This window comes from Numenius arquata, chromosome 27 (genome assembly GCF_964106895.1).
Source record: "Numenius arquata chromosome 27, bNumArq3.hap1.1, whole genome shotgun sequence".
NCBI lineage: Eukaryota > Metazoa > Chordata > Aves > Charadriiformes > Scolopacidae > Numenius > Numenius arquata.
The window spans coordinates 1,932,221-1,955,387 of NC_133602.1; the positions used below are offsets into that span (position 1 = coordinate 1,932,221).

General features: G+C 58.2%; 1 protein-coding gene across 1 annotated transcript; it reads right to left on the minus strand.

The window, feature by feature from the left end:
- Positions 1 to 10,039: 10,039 nt before the first annotated feature.
- Positions 10,040 to 22,427, minus strand: UBQLN4 (ubiquilin 4). The gene is made up of 11 exons (XM_074164462.1): positions 22,269 to 22,427; positions 19,970 to 20,121; positions 17,252 to 17,457; positions 16,657 to 16,919; positions 15,243 to 15,401; positions 14,330 to 14,555; positions 13,820 to 13,959; positions 13,290 to 13,373; positions 12,539 to 12,654; positions 11,724 to 11,901; positions 10,040 to 11,283 (listed from the first exon to the last, which is right to left on the minus strand). Exons 1-11 carry the CDS (start codon positions 22,425 to 22,427, stop codon positions 11,131 to 11,133), a joined length of 1,836 nt encoding a protein of 611 aa, XP_074020563.1. The 3' UTR covers positions 10,040 to 11,130.
- Between the last annotated feature and the right edge of the window lie 740 nt (positions 22,428 to 23,167).

Consider the following 23,167-nt stretch of genomic DNA (forward strand, 5'->3'; position numbering starts at 1 on the left):
GGAAGCGGCGGGTGCGCATGCGCGGGCGGGCGGGGGCGGGGACTGCGCAGGGGGGCGGGGCCTGCGCAGGGGGGCGGGGCCTGCGCGGGGGGGCGGGGCCTGCGCGGGGGGGCGGGGCCTGCGCAGGGGGGCGGGGCCTGCGCAGGGGGGCGGGGAATGCGCAGGCGCACTGGGAGGGCTGGGCAGGGGGCTCTGCGCATGCGCAGGGGGCGGGGGCGCGCCCGGGGCGAGGGCAGACGTGTGGACATGGATGGACATGGATGGACATGGATGGACATGGATGGACATGGATGGATACACGGGGACACACACATAGACACGTACAGACGTGTACACATATACGCACATGCACACATGCACATACACAGTCATATACACACGTATACACATATGCACATATATATACATGTATGTACAAGTGTGCACATGTATACACACAGACACACGTAGACACGCATATATGCACACAAATATACACATGGATACACATGTACACACACGCGTGTGTACACACATACACATGTATACACACATACACAAACACGTGCACACAGAGACACGTGCATACACACCTATACACACATGCACACATGTACAAAACCATGCATGCACATACACACGCATACACACCCACTCGCGCGCACACAGGCACACACATGCACACACACGTGGACACACATGCGCACCCACCCATCTCCACCAGAGCATTGCACACGCACAGATGCACCCCCAGCTGTGTGTGCAACACACACACACACACAGAGCTCACCATGTGTTGCACACATGCACACACGTGTCATTTTGCACACACACACCCACGTGTCTTGTGTTTCATGCCCACAGGCCTCTCCCCACATGTGCCTGCCACCTCACACACGTGCTGGTGCCCGGGTGTGTGTGCATGTGGGTGGGTGCACACATGTGTGCACAAAGACACGTGTGCAGACACACCTATACACACACATGCACACACATGTACAAAACCATGTATATACATGCCCATACACACACGCACACACATGAACATGTGTTCACACGCACGCACACCCACTTGCATGCACACACAGATGTGTGTGCACGTGCACACACACGTGTACACACACCCCCATCTCCACCAGAGCATTGCACACGCACAGACGCACCCCCAGCTGTGTGTCCCCCACTCACACACACGCAGCTCACTGTACGTTCCACACGTGCACACACGTGTCATTTCACACACACACGTGCCCACGTATCTCATGTGTTTCATGCCCACAGGCCTCTCCCCACGCGTGCCCCCGCCTCACACGTGTGCTGGTGCCCAGGAGGGAAGGGGTGTGTGTGTGCGTGTGAGTGCACACGTGTCTGCACACAGACACGTGTGCATACACGCCTATACACACACATGCACACATGTACAAAACCATGCATGCACATGCCCATACACACAAGCACACACACCTACACGTGCACACACATACCCACTTGTATGCACACACGTGGGTGCACATGCACACACACGTGTACACACACACATGCACCCACCCATCTCCACCAGAGCATTGCACACGCACAGACGCACCCCCAGCTGTGTCCCCCACTCACACACACACAGCTCACCGTGCATTACACACGTGCACATATGTGTCATTTCACACACACACGCGCCCATGTATCTCATGTGTTTTGTGCCCACAGGCCTCTCCCCACGCGTGCCCCCGCCTCACACGTGTGCTGGTGCCCGGGAGGGAAGGGGGGTGTGTGTGCGTGTGAGTGCACACGCGTGTGCACACAGACACGTGTGCCCGGCCCAGCACAAACCAGTGCTCGCCCCCGCGGGCTGGGGGGGGGCCCGATCCTGAGGGGCTGCCCGTCGTCCCCCCCCCGGCCGAGCCACGCCGCGTCCTTGTCCCTCCCAGCCCCGGCCCTTCGCCGGCTGCCACTCGAGCTGTCACCAAGGGCCACCTACTGCCAGGCCCCGCTCGCCACAGGGCTCCCAGCCGCTGGCAGCTGCCGGGCTCGGGCACCCCGGGTTTGGGCAACCTGGGCTCGCCCCCCCCCTCGCCCCGCTGCCCGGGGGCCCGTCCGGGAGGTGCCACAGGGACAGGGATGGCGACACGCACCCGTGTCACCTCCCCCTGAATTCCCGTCGCTGCGGCCCCTAAAGCGGGGGGAGGACGCGGTCCGGGGGGGAGGGGGGTGGGGTGGGAGGTGGGGCCCCCCCCCCAAAATGTTCGCCTCCCCCTGCTCGGGCCGGGCAGGGGCTGCCCCGAGGTGCCACCAACTCCTGGGTGTCACCGCGGCTCCTGCTCTCCGACGGACGGACGGACGGACGGACGGACAGCCCCCGAGGTGAGCTGGGGCACGGGGAGGTGCGTGACGGGGTGTGGGGCGTGCAAGGTGTGCAACGGGGTGCAACAGGGTGTGCACCACAGGGTGTGCAATGGGGTGCGTGATGGGGCGCACACGGGGTGTGGGGCGTGCGAGGTGTGCAGTGGGGTCTGTGGGGTGTGCCTGGGGTGTGCAGTGCACTGGGGGGCACGATGGGGTGCACACGGGGTGTGGGGCGTGCGAGGTGTGCAGTGGGGGGGCACACGGGGTCTGCTGTGCAACGGGGCGCACGATGGGGCGTGCATGGGGTGTGGGGCGTGCAAAGCGTGCAACGGGATCTATGGGGCGTGCAAGGTGTGCAACGGGGTGCACAGGGTGTGCGATGGGGTGCATGATGGGGTGCACACGGGGTGTGGGGTGTGCAAGGTGAGCAATGGGGTGCACATGGGGTCTGCTGTGCAATGGGGCGCACGATGGGGCGTGCATGGGGTGTGGGGCGTGCAAAGCGTGCAACGGGATCTATGGGGCGTGCGAGGTGTGCAGTGGGGTCTGTGGGGTGTGCAGTGCACTAGGGAGCATGATGGGGTGCACGCGGGGTGTGGGGCGTGCGAGGTGTGCGATGGGGTGCACAGGGTGTGCAATGAGGAGCACGATGAGGCGTGCACAGGGTGCTTGACAGGGTGTGCACATGGTGTGGGGTGTGCAAGGTGTGCAATGGGGTGCACGACAGGGCGTGCATGGGGTGTGTGGCGTGCAAAGCTTGCAATGGGGTCTATGGGGTGTGCACAGGGTGTGTGTGGGGTCTGGAGTGCGATGGGGTGCATGAAGGGGTGTGCAATGGGGTGTGCACGGAGTGTGGGGCGTGCAAGGTGTGCAACAGGGTGCACGATGGGGAGCACGATGAGGCGTGCAAGGGGTTGCTTGACAGGGTGTGCACACGGTGTGGGGCATGCAAGGTGTGCAATGGGGTGCACATGGGGTCTGCTGTGCAACAAGGTGCACGATGAGGTGTGTGACGGGGTGTGGGGCGTGCAAAGTGTGCAACGGAGTATACAGGGTGTGCATGGGGTGTGTGTGGGGGTCTGCGGTGCAATGGGGTGCACGATGGGGCGTGCACGGAGTGTGGGGTGTGTGAGGTGTGCAATGGGGTCTATGGGGCACACACAGGGTGTGTGATGGGGTGCACTGTGCAATGGGGTCTGGGGGGGTACATGGGGTCCGTGGGGGGGTGCACACGGGGTGTGTTGTGCAATGGGGTGCGTGACGGGGTGTGCAAGGTGTGCAGAGGGGTCTGTGGGTCGTAATGGGGTGCATGGTGGGGTGTGGGGTGCGCATGGGGTGGATTGTGCAATGGGGCCTGGGGGGGGGGGCGCATGGGGGGGTGTGCAGTGGGGCCTGGGGGGGCCGCATGGGGTGCGTGGGGGGCTGTGCAGTGGGGCCTGGGGGGGAGGGCATATGGGGTGCGTGGGGGGGTGTGCAGTGGGTGCCGGGGGGGGGGGGCGTATGGGGTGCGTGGGGGGCTGTGCAGTGGGGCATGGGGGGGGCGCATGGGGTGCGTGGGGGGGTGTGCAGTGGGGCCTGGGGGGGGGCGCAAGGGGTGCGTGGGGGTGTGTGCAGTGGGTGCCGGGGGGGGCACATGGGGTGCGTGGGGGGGTGTGCAGTGGGGCCTGGGGGGGGCACATGGGGTGCACGGGGGGGTGTGCAGTGGGGCCTGGGGGGGCGCATGGGGTGCGTGGGGGGGTGTGCAGTGGGGCCTGGGGGGGGTGGCGTATGGGGTGCATGGGGGGGTGTGCAGTGGGTGCTGGGGGGGGCACATGGGGTGCGTGGGGGGGTGTGCAGTGGGGCCTGGGGGGGGGCGTATGGGGTGCGTGGGGGGGTGTGCAGTGGGTGCTGGGGGGGCGCATGGGGGGGTGTGCAGTGGGGCCTGGGGGGGGCGGCATATGGGGTGCGTGGGGGGTGTGCAGTGGGGCCTGGGGGGAGGGCGTATGGGGTGCGTGGGGGGGTGTGCAGTGGGGCCTGGGGGGGGGCGCAAGGGGTGCGTGGGGGTGTGTGCAGTGGGTGCCGGGGGGGGCACATGGGGTGCGTGGGGGGGTGTGCAGTGGGTGCTGGGGGGGCGCATGGGGGGGTGTGCAGTGGGGCCTGGGGGGGGCGGCATATGGGGTGCGTGGGGGGTGTGCAGTGGGGCCTGGGGGGAGGGCGTATGGGGTGCATGGGGGGGTGTGCAGTGGGTGCCGGGGGGGGCACATGGGGTGCGTGGGGGGGTGTGCACGGGGCACCCATGGCGCGTGCGCTGTGCACAGGGTGCACCCACACCCAGCAAAGGCCCCAGCCCCGCACTCTGCGCGGCCACAACCGGGTTTCACTGAGGCTGGGGGGGGGCGGGGGCCACCCCTGCCCTGCTCCGGCCCCCCCAGCCCCACTCCCTGCCCTCTCCCCCCGCTCCCCTGGATCTGAGTTGGGGGGGGGGGGGGGGTATCCCCAGGGTGGGGGGGGTATCCCCAGGGTGGGGCGGTGCCGGGAGCCCCGAGCCCGTGGGGCAGCAGCCTTCACCCCTCCGTGCCCCCCCCCGTCTGCTCCCCGCTCCGAGTAAAACCAGCAGCCTCCAGTTTGGTGGGACACAGGGAAAGGGAGGAAGGAAGGACGGGGATGTCCCCAGCAGGACCCCCCGGGGAAAGGGGAGCAGGGCAGGACCCTTCTGTGGTCCCAGGTCCTGGGGGGACCCTTCGGCTGCAGTGTGGGGAGCCGGGGGGGCTTCTCCTCCCTCCACGGACACCCCGGGGCTCCCGGACAGGGGATGGGGGCCGAGCTGGGGCTCAGACCCGTCGCTGCCACTGGGGACCCTTGGGCACAAGCGCTTGTCCTTTGCGTCACCGCTGCCAGCAGCGGCCCGAGGGCTCTTCTCCGGCACCCCGGACCCTCTCCTGGTGCACCCACCGGGCTTCACGGGTGACAGAGCCCCTCGTGCACCCACGGGTGCATCCACCAGCCCCCAAGGGACCCTGCATGGGGCCAGGCAGGAGCAGGTGCAGACCCGGGGGGACAAAAGGTGCCCAAATGTCACCCCTCTCGCTCTCTCTCTCCGCAGGGCAGCTCCGGTGACGTTATCCAGCCCCCGCGTGTCCTCCAGCGACGCTCCCCATCGCGCCTCCTTCAGCCCCGGGACGGGCTGGAAGACTCGTGATTTTGTTGTTTCCAACGTCAAGGGGAACAAACAACAAATCCCAGTCTCCAGCCTTCCCCGCGGCACGGGCTCCCCACTGGTGGGCATCGCTGGTTTCCGACCCCGTGCGTTGGGAACACTGGGAACGCCGCAAATCCCAGGGAAACAGCCGCCGGGACCGGGCAGGGACCTGCTGGGAGCGGGGCATCGACGTGCCGGAGGAACGAAAAATAAACCAAGTGAGAACAAGGTGAATACGGACCCGAGTGTGACAGGGTGACGGCCGGCAGGCAGCGGAGTGAGCTGGCCACGGCCCAACCACTCCCTAAATCGTGGGTTTCTGCCCCAAAATGGTGCGGGATTGAGCAGAGAGATCAGGGGTGACCCCCTCCCCTCCTGCAGTTAGGGATTAACTTTAAGGGGGGGGGGGGAAAGGGAGGTTGAGCTCGCACCCCCGTAAATCAGGGCTGCGGCCGCAGGTAACGGCGTGGCCGGGACCTTGGTAAATAAAAAAAACATGTTTTTGAAAGAAATTTAGGTGTTGGTTTCCTGCGCTGCCTCCCTCCTCCAAAATTAAGAGGTTGGAATTCCAAATTGAAAGTGTTATCGGGGGGGGGAAAGGCTGTGGTTCTTCTCCAAGGATGGGGGAGGAATAAAGGGAAAATAAGTCCTTGTCACCAGAAATCTCTCCAGATCAATCAGCCGGATTCACCACCACCCGCCGAGGAAATTGCTCCGTCCGCGACGTTTTAAAGGAATTAATTCTATTTATCAGAGAAAACAGAGAGGAAAAAGGCAGGGAGGAACCTCGGGGCAATTCCTCGGGGAAGGAGAGAGACACCGGCGAGAAGGTGCAACTGTTCCTTTGAAAGGGGGTTTTTGAAGAGCACGTTGCGCGGGATTAGGGAAAGCTCTCTGGGGGGGATTAATGTTTCACTAAAACCCTCCCTTCTCACCGCTCCTCAGAGCCCAGCCCAGCCAGAGCCGAGACCACGCTGGGGAATGGCGCTGGAGCGGCTCCATCCATCCCAGCTCCATCAACCCAGCTCCATCCGTCCCACCTCCATCAACCCACCTCCATCAACCCAGCTCCATCCGTCCCACCTCCATCAACCCAGCTCCATCCGTCCCACCTCCATCAACCCAGCTCCATCTGTCCCACCTCCATCATCCAAGCTCCATCATCCAAGCTCCATCCGTCCCAGCTCCACCCGTCCCATGGACAAGGACAGTGGGACCAAGGGCACCCTCAGGGAGATTGCCCGTGACACCACGCTGTGTGGGGTGGTGACGCTCTCCCGAGGGACAGGGTGGCATAAGAGGGACCTGGACAGGCTGGAGAAGTGGGACCGTGTGACCCTCATGGGGTCCAACCAGGCCAAGGGCAGGGTCCTGCCCCTGGGTGGGGGCAGCCCCCGGTCCCAGCCCAGGCTGGGGATGGAGGGATGGGGAGCAGCCCCAGGGAGAAGGGCTTGCGGGGGCAGGGAAAGGTGGCCATGGGCTGGCAACATGCACTGGCAGCCCAGCAAGCCCCCCACCCCCCGGGCTGCATCCCCAGGGCGAGGGGGGGGTTCTGCCCCTCTGCTCCGCTCTGGGGAGACACCCCCCCCACCCAGTGCTGCCTCCAGCTCTGAGGCCTCAGCACAGGAGAGACATGGACCTGTTGGAGCGGGGCCAGAGGAGGCCCCGGAGATGCTGGGAGGGCTGGAGCCCCTCTGCTGGGAGGGGGGGCTGAGAGAGTTGGGGGGGTTCAGCCTGGAGAAGAGAAGGCTCCGGGGAGACCTTGGAGCCCCTTCCAGTCCCTAAAGGGGCTCCAGGAAAGCTGGGGGGGGACTCTTGATGAGGGAGGGGAGCAATAGGATGAGGGGGAAGGGTTTTAAGCTGAAAAAGGAGAGATTTAGGTTAGATATTGGGAAGAAGTTCTTTATTTTGAGGGTGGTGAGAGCCTGGCCCAGGTTGCCCAGAGAAGCTGTGGCTGCCCCATCCCTGGAGGGGTTCAAGGCCAGGTTGGAGGGGGCTTGGAGCAACCTGGGCTGGTGGGAGGTGTCCCTGCCCAGGACAGGGGGTTAGGACTGGATGGTCTTCGAGGTCCCTTCTACCCCAAATTATTCCATGACTCTATGAAAATCCCTGGGGAGCAGGAAGGAGAGCACAGGGGTTGGCAGCCCTGACCCGTTGCTGGGGGAGCTGCAGCGCTGGCAGCTGAGCATCAGACGCCCCCGGAGGCTGGGGGCCGAGAGCAGCCTGTGCTGGGCTGGCACCAGGTGAGGAATGATCTCAAACCGACATAAAGGCGGATGCTGCCACGTGGAGAGACGGGAGAAATATGTTTTCCTGCTCCAGGAGCTGCGAGACGCTGAGGAGTGACCGGCCCGGGAAGCCCCAGCGTTTCCCCCTCCTCGCTTCTCCCCCAGGGCGATGACAATCATCACCCTCCCTCCACGGGATGCGCCGGAGAACGGTTTCCACGGGTCAGAACCCTCTCTGGAAAAGCCAGACCTCAGCTTGAGGAAAAAAATAAAATAAAAAAAAAAAAATCCTGGGAAGGAGTTCTACAAGCAGCAGATGAGTCCTCCCTGGGAGCTGCCAGCAGCCTGCCCACGCTGCCGCAGGGTCCCTGCCCCACGCGGGGGCTTCCAGCGCCAGCGTCACCATCGCCCCAGCGATGCCAAAGCATCACACCAGCTCCGCTCCAGCCCGGCAGGAGCCCTCCCTCTGGATAGGGTCTTTCCTTTGGACCCACTGGATCCTCCCCTCCACGGGTCAGAAGCTCTCGTCCTGCCCCTGAGCCACCCCACCCCCAGATCCTCACCGTGGGTGGGATTTACACCCCACCAGCGCATCTCACCGACGGGAGGGAGGTGGCAGGAGATGGCTCGCCAGGAACAACGGGGTTTGGGATTAGTGCTGCTTTTCAAGGAGGTTCAAACACAAAACACAACCTTACGACAGAGACGGGGAGGGGGGGTTTACGTCGCACTCCCCGCGACCCAGAGGGTCTCCGCTCCCCTCATTTACCTGGTAACCCCATCCCCCCCCCCCCCCAGCACAGTCTCTGCTTGGGGACAGACCCCAGCACAGGCCATGGGCATCCGCCAAACCCAAGAGATAAAACCGGCTAAAACCCCAAAATACTAACCAGCAAGCACCGCGGTGGCGACAGAAAAGCCACCAAAGGGGGTGAAATCCCCAGGCACCAGCACTGCCCAGCTGTGAGCAAACACCTCGGGGTGAGGAGAAGAATCCACGCCGTGGATCACAACATCCAACTACAGAACTACTAAATCACTGCTGGCTTGTCCTACACATATCCCAGAGTCCCCAGTTCAAAGGACGCTTCCCAACCGGCATTTTTAAGGCCAGATTTTGGGCAAACCTTCAGCATTTCTGCCATACTTCAGCATCAAATCCTGCCCCAATCACAGAATGCTATGGGGTTGGAAGGGACCTCTGGAGATCATCTAGTCCAACCCCCTGCCAGAGCAGGTCCCCCCAGAGCAGGTCCCACAGGAACGTGTCCAGGAGGGTTGGGAATGTCTCCAGAGAAGGAGACTCCACCACCTCTCTGGGCAGCCTCTTCCAGGGCTCTGCCACCCTCACAGGAAAGAAGTTCCTCCTCATGTTTAGGTGGAACTTCCCATGTTCCAGTTTGTGCCCGTTCCCTCTTGTCCTGTCACTGGGCGCCACTGGAAAAAGCCTGGCCCCATCCTCCTGACACCCACCCTTGAAGTATTTCTAGGCTTTGATCAGATCCCCCCTCAGTCTTCTCTTCTCCAGACTAAAAAGACCCAAGTCCCTCAGCCTTTCCTCCTAAGAGAGATGCTCCAGGCCCCTCATCATCTTTGTAGCCCTCTGCTGGACCCTCTCCAGCAGTTCCCTGTCCTTCTGGAACTGGGGGGCCCAGAACTGGTCCCAGTGCTCCAGCTGTGGCCTCCCCAGGGCAGAGCAGAGGGGGAAGATGACCTCCCTTGAGGTCCTCCACGCTCTTCTTGATGCCCCCCAGGATGCCACTGGCCTTCTTGGCCACAAGGGCCCATTGCTGGCTCATGGTCATCCTGTTGTCCACCAGACTCCCAGGTCTTTTTCCTCAGAGGTGCTCTCCAGCAGGCCACCCCCAACCTGTACTGGTGCAGGGGGTTATTCCTCCTCCAGGTGCAGCACCCTACACTTGCCCTTGGTGGAACTTCATGAGGTTCCTCTTCACCCGACTCTCCAGCCTGTCCAGGTCTCGCTGGATGGCAGCACAGCTTTCTGCTGTGTCAGCCACCCCTCCCAGCTTTGTGTCACCAGCAAACTTGCTGAGAGGACATTCCATCCCTTCATCCGGGTCATCGATGAATATATGGAAGAGGACTGGACCCAGTACTGACCCCTGGGGAGCCCCTCTCCTTAGGGACCTCCAACTAGATTCTGTGCCACCAAGCGGGGAGCGAGCCTGGCCGGGCGGGAACGACACCCCACGCTGCCTGCGAGAGGGACGAGAGAGATTAATTACAAATAACTAGGGGAACTCAATCAGCTTAAACGTGGCAATCAAGGAAGATACATGGAGTGCAGGGAGACAGATGGTTGTGCGCATTTATTTTTCTTTGATAAAAATGGTATGCAAATTACACAGCCACGGAGGCTCCGGGGGAAGTATCACCCTGCTGGTCCTTGGGGAGTTTCTTGGAGAGTCGTAACATTCAAACACACCGAAATGGAAGGGGGGGCAGGGAGGGGTGGGACGGAGGATGGATCTAAACCGGGAATAACATGAACTTCAACATTTTCCAGTGAAGCAAAAAGATCGTTAACGGTTGGTTTTTTTTTTTTTTTTTGCTTTTTTTCCCCTCAATTTCCTTTTTTTTACACTTTCAGGAATGAGGCTACTGAGCACACGAGCCAACGAGCCCCTGCCCCGGCCGCGCAATGGGCAGAAACACCCCTTTGGAACACCTTCTTCCCTACAGCTCTTGCAACACAGGTTCAAGAACAACAAGCCTGATCCCTCAAAGGGCATCGAGGCTCCTCTACACCATCCCAAAAGCGCAAAGAGGCCACGCTTCCAATGTCTTTTCCACGCACATCAGCCCTCTCCCGGGAGATCGGGGGCACCTGTACGCAAGGGACACAGGCTCAGTTCAGCCAACGGGACACTAAGACAAACGACAGCAGAAATTTCCAAGTCATTTCAATTTTTCTTTTGATCCGTTCCCGATAAGATGCTGGGAGAAATAACCAAAAACCCAATCTTGGCTCAAGTTTTAAATATTTGCCTGAAAGGAGGGCTGGGGGAGGGAATCATGTACAGTTAAAATCAAGCTACTCAAAACACAATCATTCAGGTAAGTAACTAGAAGTATCGCCTCTACCATCTAGAGAGAGAGAGAAGAGTGTCTGAGACAGAGGGCATATTTAGGAAAAAATACACATCTGAAGTCTCTGTGGCCACGATGAGAACTGGAATCCACATACAAGCCAGTTAAAGAGCATTTCAACATGAAATCTTAACTTAGTAGGAAGGTCGGGGGTTAAGCTGTATCTTTTTTTTTTGTTTGTTTTAAATACATGGACAGCTGTCAGATATGAAAATGATGGTGGGCTTTCCTGAAAGATCCCCCTGTGCATGTGTATGGATGCGTGTGCTGACATCTGCGGGGCAGCGTGACAGGAGTTTAGGAGGGCTGGGAGCCCAGCAGTCTCTCAATAGCTGCATTGATGTCTCCGCCAGTGGCTATAAGCGCCTGGAGGTTGGCCTCACGATTAATGAAGCCCATGGCGTTCAGCTGCTCCAGCTGCTGTTGGAATCGCACTTCAGGACTCTGCGCCTACGGAGGGAAAGGACAAAGACCTCAGAGTGGGAGAGGAGCAATCGGCATCGACACGGGCAGGGCCAGCAGCGGCGGCTCAGCCGGGACCCTGAGCTCGGCTTTAGGGGTACTGACATACTCCTGGCTCCCCACACCACCGAATTAAGGCTTAGCACAGCAGCCACCCTGCACACAGTTAGTCCAAGTTCTGTACCTACGGTGACAAGGAGCACCAGGAGGAGGATCCCTGCCACTCTCAGCTTCAAACCTGCGCAAAGGGTTACCGCACCCCAAAGAACCGACCATCCTGAGACACCAAACTCAGCATAAAGCAGCACAGCCAAAAGAAATCCATCGGGAATCACATCCCTAGAGTTTGGGGGGGTTGGAACAACCTCTAGCTCACCCTGGATGTCCCTCCCCAGGAGTGCATCACCGCGCAGCTGGGTGTTACGTACTTGGGAGCTTCCTCCGGCCAGCAGCTGGATCATCTGCTGCATGAGCTGCTGTTGGGGGTTACCACCCCCAGCTGGAGAGGCACTGGCCGGCGTCGAAGCGGAGGGAACGGGGTTCTCCGGGATTGTGCTTCCTCCTGTGGAGGACGGGGGCATTCGGGGCATGCCGAAGGAGCCAAGGCTGCAGAGGAAGGCAGGGCGCGCTCAGAGACAAGCTGGCACTGCTGGGTGTCCCCCGAGTGCCGGGCAGCGCGGGAACCAGCAGGCTCTGCCAGGCTGGCCCTCACTGGAGCCTGTGCTACAGGATTGCTTTGTTAATTAAACGGGCTGTGTTTGTACCCTGGTCACACACAGTGCCCGGAGAACGCAACCCGAACAGAGGCGCGGGCCTGAAGGAGCTGCAGAGACTGAACGTGACCCAAGCTGCCGGAGAGCAGGAGGCCTGAGACCGGTAGCCCAGCCCACCCCCAACGTGCCCACCCAGCCTTGTGGCTGCGCATCTCGTCCTGTGCTCCAGAGATAAAAATTCTTGAGTTCAGCCAATACCCAACACAGCAAACAAAAGATGAGGGAGGGACCAAGTGCTTTCCAAACCTTGTCTCCAAAAAGAAAGGGTCAAGGACTTCCCACATGAAGTACAAATAAGCAGAAAGTGCTAATTAGCTGTAACTCCGAGGCCTGCAGGCGCACACAGACACAGACGTCCACACGACAGAGCACCCTAAGCAGCTCTCCTCGGTGAATCAACAGCCAGTCTGCCTGCTGGTATCGAGCATGTCAACTCTGCCTGCAGAAACCCACTCCCAAGCGCTCGTTACCTTGGCACTAGTCCTGGGGCCTCCGTTTGCAGCGTCTGGAGTCCCTGCTGGATCTGGAGGAGCGCCTGCATGGCGCGGGGGTTGGTGAGGATGGAGAGGGAGTCTGGGTTCTGCATCTGGCAAGAAAGGCAAAAAAGACACAGCGGTACCAAACAGCGAGAGCTGCGGCAGCCAGAGATCCACCAGCTTTAAATCCAAACAACAATTAGCACAGAACAACAATTAGCTCTGCCTCTTGCCCTGCAGCCGGAGGAAACCTGTGAGTCTGGTTCCTCCTTCGAGTCCCCAGACTGCAGGGCTCAGCTACAGAGATCCTCAGAGTTTAGAGCAAATCTCCTCCACGAATGAGGTGAATTAGATTAGAACGGGGGGCACGTGCCTTTGGAATTACAGTGATTTTATTTGATTTACCTGAGTGAACCAGCTGCTCTAGCACAATTAGGCGGTTTAATTTTTGTAGACTCGTTACAGCGAGAGACTGTCCACACGGGGGTTTCACGTAGCATAACTAGTCTCATTTGCAGCCCACCTTTAGATGGATTACTTAATTTAGGTTGCCTTGTCTAAATAAGCTCTTCCTTTCTCTCTCCCCTGTGCAAACCCCTCTCTTCCACAGCCCAAACCACCCAAGCCCCCAGGATTCCTGGTCCACGGACTAAGCGGCCGAGTGACTCCCTTTGCTACGGAGGCCAGAAAAGCTCTGGAGCCGGGGGGGGCTGAGAGCAGCACAGGGCCAGGGAGGGGCCTTTACCTGCTGCAGGAAGACAGGGAGCTGAAGGCGGAGCTGTTCTTGAAGCTGTGGATTCCCAGCAAAGAGGGGGACATTTACCATGATCTAGCAAGAGACAGCACACGTAGGTAGGGTCAGAGGGTTGCTGCCACCGGCTGTTAAGCCCTACATAACTAAGCCATGAAGAACAAGTCAGTCATGCCCCTGTCTCCCTCCCTGGGCTTTCAACACATTCCCCTAGTACTAATAGGGACTGAAACAGGACAGCTCAATTCCTGGCAGCAGCATTGAATAGAGGCCACTGGGCCACGGGCAAAGAGAAGGGCTATTCCCATGTCCCTTCCAAAGCCACCTTTTTTGTTAGGGGCTCTGCTAAAATACAAGGTTCAGGGCTGTGACTGCCTTCAAGCTATTGAAAAATACAACAAAACTGTCTATATTCACTCAGCTCTCTGGTTTCTGCAAGAGGAACAAATCCAACTATGGAAGTGGATCACAAGCAGCGTGCTCGCGGCCTGTCTGACAACAGAAGAAAACCACAACACTTTTACCTGTGCTGCAAAGTCCGGGTTCTGGGCAAGAGTTTGCATCATGCTCCGCATATAAGGGGCAGAGATCATGTTCTGCATCAGCTGAGGGTTTTCAGAAATTTGCTGCAGGAGGCCTTGCATCTCTGGGCTGTTAAACATGCCTGCAAGGGGAAAGGGGAGGGAAGAGAAAGGAAAACCCCTTACACACCTGAGCACTGCTGCAATGCCTGAAATACAAGATATATAACAGCAATGCCTTTACTTCGCCCCTGACCAACAGGGAATGTCGCTGTGGACAGCAATGGTAGCACTTTCTTGCCACTCTCCCATGCCCTCGAGGGCTGCAGGGACATCAGAGCTCCCAAAGTAACCCTCCAACAGGCACACAAGAAATAACCCATTTGGCAACTGGGCTAGAACCATCCATCTGGAGAGCAGCCACGGGAAACGCCAGAGGAAACCGCCCTCCAAGGCGGTCTGGGTGACCTCTTCAGTCAGCAGCACCTTCTGGTTCCCCTCCTGCTTACATACCAGCCCCGATGCTCGCAGCGTTCAGCCCAAAGGGGTTGGATACAGTCGGTGTGCTTTGGGTGGTGGCTGAGCCAGTGCTGCCTTCGCTGCTGGGTGCCTGGCTCTGGGACGCAGGGGGCGTGGGGCTCCAGGGGTTCGGTAACGGCTCTCTGTTCTCCGTCCGCAAAGGCTGAGAGCTTGAGCTGTCAGAATTCCCCGTCAAGGAAGAGAAAGGATTGTTGCCAAACTAGGGAAAAAGGGAGAAGAAATAGCCATAATCAGTTAGCCCCGGTAGAGAACATCAGCCTAACCCCACCACTGTATGAGGTAGGGAACAGCCGATTGTATTCATCCGGGTCCAGCATTTGCTGAATACACGCCGTGATTTGCCTCCTGAGAAATCCATGATCCACAACACACCTCGCTCGGAAAAAAAGACCAGGCTCAAGAAGTGGCCACAGCCCTAGATTTGGCTTCCAAACGCAGGGCTTCAAAACATCCATGTAAAACCAGCACCCGGACATACCAGTAGGTAATGCTAGACTGGAGTATGTCTGCACAGCCTTCTGCAGACAGACCTGCGCTCGCTCCTCCTGCGCTTCCAGCCAGCTGGATCCCAGCCAGCTCCAATCCAGAGGCGTCAGGCTTGAGCTAATACAGTACGCCGGGCTGAGAGCAGAGCGCTCTGCTAACGAAGCAACGGGGCCTTCGCTTCGGCGAGGGCTGGCATCCAGCCTGCTCGGCGACCAAAGGAGCCAGGGCAGGTCTCCGCTCAGATACCGCATAATAAAAGCGGATGACAGGCACCGCACAACGTTCGTTCGTCGTCTAGAGCGGGAGGGGTTAACAGCCACGCTTGGGGAAGGTTGTCCTGTCAACATGGGGGTCAGGGAAAGAGCACACTACACCCCGTTCACGGGAATTCAGCCCGTACCTGCTCCCTGGCTGCGCTAAACATGGGCTCCTGGATGTCCGTGTACATCCGGCGCAGGGCGTTGTATCCTCCTGGAATGCTCTCGAGGTTACTCAAAGCACGGTCCTGGTTCCGCATCATCTCCTGCATCATGGCAGGGTTACGAGCCAATTCCATTGTCTGGGAGAAGGAGGAAAACATAGAAAGCTCAGGCTCACATGCACCATGGAAGGCCAGAGTGGCTCAGAATCAGCAGCCCAGCGGTATTCTACTGATCTGCCAGCCAAGCACTGAAAGAGTTAAATCTCAGCTCCCAGAAGAAAGAGTATAATTAAACCCGTTTCACAGCCAGAGAGCAGAGAGATCATTTATCCAAGCAAAGAGAGCCCAGGGATCCTGGCTCCTCCCATCCTTGCTCAGCTTTCTTCCTTCTCAACCTCAATTCAGCTGGATGAGATTGTTTTGTTTCTAAGCAGTATCGGGACATCCAAACACTGAACACCCATATGGTCCCACTCAAAGTAGATGGACTGGATTCAAAAAACCGAGAAGGTGGAAGAGATTGGATCCTTCCCATTTCAAGAAACCCAAGCAATTCACCCTCTCCAGACTTCTGATGGGTCTCCCCTGCAGAAAGAACATCCAGAGCTCATTTGAGGAGCTGCGTAAGTACAGATCATTCACAATTTAGTCCTGCAGCTCCGGAATGTCATGTACGGCCAACGCAGTTGAAAGAAAGATAACGAAGAAGTAGATGGAAACTAGGCTCATTCAGCAACAACCCAGAGAGACGTCCTAAAAAGTCTTCCTGGGGAAACAGCAGAGTCCTGTCCAGGGCTATTTAACACTCAGGCTCTCACTCGTCCCTCATGCTTCCCTTCCGATCACCCTTCGGGCTCCAGACGGCCAACCCTCCGAGGCTGTTCCTCTCTGCTCTGCGACTGGAGAGAAAATCCAGACCTCAAAGATCCCAGCCTACGCCTAGTGCTCTCCGCTGATACGGGCAGTAAAATCCTGACCGTACAGCTCTGTAGTCTACACTTAATCTACCAAGAGAAATAGAGAGAAACAAAAAGCTTTTGCAGTAGCTTCACTTCTCCATGACTGTTTTTTTTTTTTTATTCCTGAATCAGAACACAGTAGCCTCGTACGCAACATGCTGGGATGAGCCCAGCATCCTTCTTTTGCCCAACACATGATGGATTCAATAGCCCTGAAAGGGAGATAAGAGTTGCAAGTACGTGGATTGAGTAACAAGTATTCACACAACTCAAGACCACCATCTGTTTGGGGGGGACTCACAGCAGGAAGGAAGAGACGTCTAAAAATCACTGATGTGGCATTTACACACTCCCTCTGGGGAGCAGACACTGAAGCTGGTCCACAAAGATGCTCCTGAACGTGCTTTAAGCAGGCCCTGGTGTCACCAACTCACCTGCCTCATGAGCTCCGGGTTATTCAGCATGTGGCTTATCTCGGGATTTCGCTCCATAAGCTGCTGCATCTGGGGATTGGCCATGATCATCTGCCTCATGAGGTCAGGGTTAGACATCATGTTCTGCACCAAGGGATTCTCCATGATCTGAGAAAGCATCTCTGGGTTGGACATCAGCTGCCGCTGCATCTGCTGCTGGAGCTCCATGAAGTTGGCAGAGCCCATCCCAAGGTTGCCCAGCCCAGTGATGCCACCAAAGCCAGCTGGAGAGGGAACAACACACGGGGAGAGAGGCGTGAGTCAGTAACTGTCGGCAGCTGCAAAAAGAGGACAAGGACATCAGCCAAACCGCACCCACACTAATCGAGGGGTACCCTATACTCCTATGGCAGCCAGTTCTGTGGGAGGACACCCCCTACACATGCTTCAACAAGGGCTTTGGCATCATCCTGAGCAGGGAAACTGAGGCAGGCTGGTGGAAGCGACTCATGCAAAGCCCATAGCAAGCACAGATAAGTGCAGGGGTCAAGAACTCCATTGTCTAATCCCAGGAAATCCTTCTTTTGCATCGCACCTCCTCACAGCCATCACTTACACAGGATGGATGTAGCACTATTAGGGCCTCCGTCTCCAGGGCCTCCCATGGTCCCCGACCCACTGCTCCGCCTGCTGCCGCTCCCCGTGTCAGAACCGGCGCTGCTGGATGTGGAAGGCTGAGACGGGGCAGCAGGAGAAGAAGGGGTTGCACTGGGGGCAGAAGCAGCATTGGGGGCAGAAGCAGCAGATGTTGAATCTTGGACCCTGCAAAGAAACAAAAGGTGGCATTAAACGCTTGAGACTCAGGACCGGTGAGCAGGGGCCTCTGTGGGGGACACAGGACAGTGCACCCCACACTGCTGGAGCGCCCCTTTGCCCCCATTGTCCCCACAGCAGCCAGCCCTGGCCATTTCCATTCCCGCCCACATGGATGCACAGCTGCGCTCCCAGATGCCTTCCATCTGCTGGGATCTGCCTCCCATCCTGATGCAAAACAGCCCCGGACATTTTATCCTGGCCCACACAAAGTGGCTTGACTGGTCCTACCCCAGGTCGTATCCAGCTCTTCCTTCAACCACACTGAAGTATTTACCTCAGCCATATCCTTGAGCAATGAGTTTGCTCCAAACAGGAAAATCCTCCTGCTGCTGCCACAGAAACCACAGGAGGTTACAGCAGGGCTAGTGCATGGGGTAAACAAGAAGCTGCTTTTCTGCAAATCCTCCCATGCACTGAATGTTCCTATCAGTGCTCCCGGGGGCAAAGCCGTATCAGCAATGCTCCACAGAGAGGGAAACTGAGGCACGAGGCAGGTAGCACCCGCCCCATGAAGCTACAGAACGTTTCTGCCCAGCTCAGCTGCGAATTCACATCTCTGCCCCTGGCCATTCCTTCCACTCAAGGCTCCTCCATCCAACACACCTTGACTAGAGCTTCTTTTAACACACAAATGCAGATACCATGCCATAACCCACAGCATAGCAGATGCTGGACCCGGGCTTTATCGAGTAAACCAACCCAAGCAGTACCTCGTAATCACAGCTCCTCCTCAGGACTTTTTACAGGAATTTGAAAGAGAACATTTAAAGATTCTCTGAAGCATCTGCAGTCACGGCAGTGAGTCCTGGCCTAGTGCTGAAGAGCTTTCACATTAAATTAGACCACAAAACTCACTTTACTCCCCTCAAATAATGCTATTATGCCAGTGACAAGTAAAACAGAACAATGATTTCTTGATTTTTATTTTTTTTTTTCCCAAACCAAGACTGATTCCTTTCTCTTAACTCATTTTCCTTTTTCACTCTTATTCCAGGACTTTAAAAATCAAACCTGAAGGTCCCTGCCCGCTTTCCGGACTCACCTGAAAACCAGCAGCCACCGAGAGGGAGGCAGAGAGTGGGGAAACAAAGCAAAAAGGAAGCTGAACAAAAAAGGAAGAAGGAAGCTGGAGAAAGGTCACTTGGTTTCTCTCAGCACAGGAAGAGGCTGTAATGTCTTCAGTAAGCACTTATCTATGACTATTAGCAGTAAAAAAAAAAAAACACAAAACGGTGCAACTAAGGACAGCTCTCTTGTTTACCCTTTGAAATGGTTCACCAGTACCACAGTTCGCTGCGGGGACAGTGGTAAACAGCACCAGACGATCAGGCTGCCTGGAGCTGCGCAGTCCAGAGAGCCCTCCTGCAGAACCTGACAATACACACCTTGTCTTTGTAAAAAAAAAAAAACAAAAACAAAAGAGAGGAGGGAAAAAAAAAAAACCCAACCAAACCACTAATCTTGACTAAGGCAGTAAAGCAGCTCTCCCAGGGGACAGCAGAACTGCACAAAGAGACACGGGGAGTCCGGTCAGGCTGTAGCAGGGAGCCCGAGAAAAGGGTGGCGAAGGGGGTGTTGAGATCCACAAGACGTGGCTGCACCCGAAACACAACAACTGTTCTCCCCTTCTGTGCCACCACTCCATCGGATGGCACTGGGAGAAGCAGCCAAGCCCTGCAGGACCCTGCTGTCAATCCTGCCTCCTTTTTATCATGGGGCTCCACGGTGCAGCCGGACACCAGTGAGCCGTGCCCCAACGGGGAGCTCCCCCGGGGTACGCCCACCTCAGTGCTGCCTGTGCGGGGTCTGACAGCCCAAGACCCCCACACTCCCAGCGAGGTGCTGCATCCACCTCTCTGCACCAGCCCACACAGACATGCCTATAGGTACCACACAGCAACACCGCTCTGCCCTATAGATAGCGCTCTGCGTGTGCGGCGTGTCTCCCGTGGCACCCGAGAGAGCGTGAGCACAGGCTTAGAGCAGAAAAATGATAGAAAGCAAAAGCAAAATTGGGTATTAGTTTCAACTTCAACACAAATTCATTTGGAAAGCAATTTCTGTTAACAGCACCTTATCTTTGTTAGAACTTGTATCAAGTTCCAATGGGTTCTTTCATAATTATTAAATTATAAAGGCTCAAAATACGCAAAACCACACACAGGAGTTGTGTTAAAGAAGAGTCAACCCCCTCAGACACCCCCTTGCCACAGACTTACGACGCTGTGTAACGTAGGGAAAGGACAGGGCGAGCGATAGACCCCACAGCAAAGCCAGGGCAGGGAGAGAGCCTGGGAGGGTTCTCCTGCCGGATCACCGCTGCCCGACTCACACACACCCCAAAACAAGCACTCAGGCCTCCCACAGACTCCCTTCAGTCGCCGATGGGGCAGAAAACCATCGTTTATTCACATCATCCGTTTACCCTCAGCCCCCCCAAGATAAAACAGTTCCTTACTTCTGTGGAGTCTTAATGACCAAGTGCACAGTCAGCCCATCTTTGATCCCATGTTGATTCAACGTGTCTCCATCCTTCAGGATCTTCCCAGCAAAGATCAGAACCAGCTGATCCTGTTTGGCTTTAAACCGCCTGGAAATCTCTTCTTTGAACTGAAAAAAACAAACAAAGCATTTTTCAGGCAAAGGACCGAGACCAGAAATTTAAAGCTGATACTCCAGATATCGTATCCACTATGCAAACAGTGCGAGGAACTGACAGTCATCCAAGACTCCTCCAAGAGGAGCCCATGCAGGTACCGATTCATCACCAGTTGCTGAGGATGTTTGAGGCGTTAACAGAAAAAAAAAAACAACACCACACCACAAAGAGAAGCTCTACACTTCCAAAACATGGAATAAATTTCAAAAAGAATAGAGCAATTACCCTAAGAAGAGCTGAAGGCTTCCAAAGCCAGATCAAGTGTGTCTCTTAGGTCTAATCCAAATACACCATTTATCCTCTGAATGACTGAACTTTTTTTTTTTTCTTTTTGTCTCTGCTCATTTGATTTTTTTCCTAAGGAATGCCCAACTCTGATTTAATACAGGACAGAGCTCTATGGAAAAGGGAACAATCCTTTATCAGCCAATGGAAATAAACTAGGTCTTCTCCAATTCCTATTTCTGCAGCTGAATTCCCTGCGAGCCTGCCACGCCACGTAACACGGACACCTCTTCTTCGCGGTGTGACGGGGTGGGATTAACACCTGCCAATACGATTGTCATTGCTAGCCCAGCTGGGACATTCCCAAGCTGATTTGTGAGGAAAAAGAGCCTTGCATTTGGAAGCCACGAAGTAGGGGGAATTAGGAGGGAAAGAGAAGCACACACCTGTCCCAGAGGAGCACGCAGCCTTCGCAGCGGAACCCTCAAAAACAACACCTGGGAGAGCGCAGCCTTAACCCCCAGGTCATCCTGGTCACAAAGCCTTGTGCCCTCCTCTGCACAAAGCTGTCACTAAACATCCCGCTTACACCAACGGGCTCTCAGGAGCTGACCAGGAAGGAAAAAGAGGGCCACATGTCCTACAGCCCCTGCCTACCCCACAACTCCGCTCCCCAGAGATCTCCGCCAGGTCCTTCACGCCGCAGCCTCATGCCCTACGCCCCAGCTCAGAGCACGCAGCAGCCCAGAAGCCGAGAGCCGTGCCGATGGCACCTTGTCCCAGTGGGCACAGCCACCGCAACAGCGCTTGAGCCAGGCCTTGCACATTCCAGCCCCCTCCCGCTCGCCCCATGCCACCGTGCCCTGTGACGTTCCCTCGCAGGAGGGGCTGACGTTCCCTTTCCTCCGCTCCATCCAACCTTCGGCCCCAAAGACTCGCCCAGCCCCTCTCTTCTCGCCCGAGGGACCTGCCTCCCGGTGTCCAGCCCCACAACACCAGCTGCCTCCCCACAGGCAGGCCCACACGCACTCACATGCGGCTCTGCCCCCAGAGCCGCTTCTCCCCATCGCAGGACCCTTCCCTTACCAACCACTCAAGGAAAACCTTCCCTCCCGCTCTCCGTGCGGCCCAGCCCATGGGCTGAGTCCCCAGACCCCCACCCCCATCCTTCACAACCCTCTCCCTACAGCCAACATCCACCCCAAAGCTCCCTTCCCCACAGAGCCGCTCTCCAAGCCCCCCACACCATCCTCAGCCCACAAACCCTCCCACAGATTACCCCCAGCACCATCTTCCCCCCTCCCTGCCAGGGCTGTCCCCGTCCCAAGTGTCACCTCCTCACTCAAAGCCCCCCACAAGCCCCTGGTCTCCCAGCTCCCCCCAAACCTGGCTCCCACAAGGCCCCAAAGGCCAGGGGTGCCCCCCAAGCCTCCCTAGCTCTCCCCACAACCCGAAGCCAGGTCTCCAGAAATCCTCCAAATCCCTCTATCCCTCACTTCCAACCCAAAGCTGTGTTACCCCACTTCTCAGGGACCCCGGCTCCCTCACTCCCCCTCCAAAGTGCTCTCCCCTCCCCAAAGCCAGGTTGCTCCCCAAAAATCCCCTGCACTCAGCTCCCCAGCCCCTCACCCCCCAAAGCCAGGCCCCTCCACGTCCCCTCAGCCCCTTGCTCCCAAACCAAGCCCCATCCAGGCCCCCTCACACAGCCCCTCACCTCCAAACCAGGCCCCCCCCAGGTCCCCTCAGCCCCTCAACCAAAAGTCAGGCCCCACCCCGTCCCCTCCGCCCCAAGCCAGGGTCCCCCCCGTCCCCTCGGCCCAAACCCAGGCCCCCCTCGCCCCTCCACACTCCCCAGGCCCGCCCCCGCCCCCACCTCGCGCACGGAGGCGCCGTCCGCGATGACGATCTCCTCCTTGTCCTTAGGGGTCTTCACCGTGACGCGGATGAGAGCCCCGCCGGGGCCGCCCAGCCCCGCCTCGCCCTCCCCGCCGGGGCCGGGCCCGCCGCCGCCGCCGCCGCTCGGCTCCGCCATCTTCGCCGCCCGCCCCGCCAGCCCGGGCCGCCACCAGAGAGAGGCGGCGCGCGCCGCCGGGCGAGAGAGCGGCACCCCCGGCCCCCGGCGCCGCCGCTCCCGCCCCCTGGCGGCCCGGCGGGGAGCTGCTGCAGCGCAGCCCCGGGGGCGGGGAGGGAGGCGGGATGTTAAAGGGGCAGGGAGGGGGCAGCTGCCTGCGGTGCTGCCGCCCCACCAGCATCCCCGGGGGCTTGCCAGAGCCCCTCGGGAGCCGGGTCCGTCCCGCAGCCCCTCTTAGTATCTGGCTTCAGCCTGGACCCCCTTGGTTAGCTGGGTCCGTCCTGCGCCCCCCTCATTAGCTGGGTCCGTCCTGCAGCCCCTTCGTTAGCTGGCTCTAGCCTGGATCACCCTCATTAGTCAAATCCACCCTGCACCCCCCTCATGAGCTGGATCCATCCTGCATCCCTCACCCCTCATTAGCTGGATCTATCCTCCACCCCCCTCATTAGCTGGGGCCACGTTGCCCCCCCTCTTATTAGCAGCCTGGATCCTCTTGTTTAGCTGGATCCATCCTGCCCCCCCTATCACCCCCCCCATTATTAACTGGCTCTGCCCTGGATCGCCCTCATTAGTCGAACCCACCCTGCACCCCCCTCATTAGCTGCATCAATCTTGCACCCCCCCTCATTAGCTGGCTTCCAGGCTGGATCCCCTTGGTTAGTGGGATCCATCCAGCACCCCCCCATTAGTGGGATCCATCC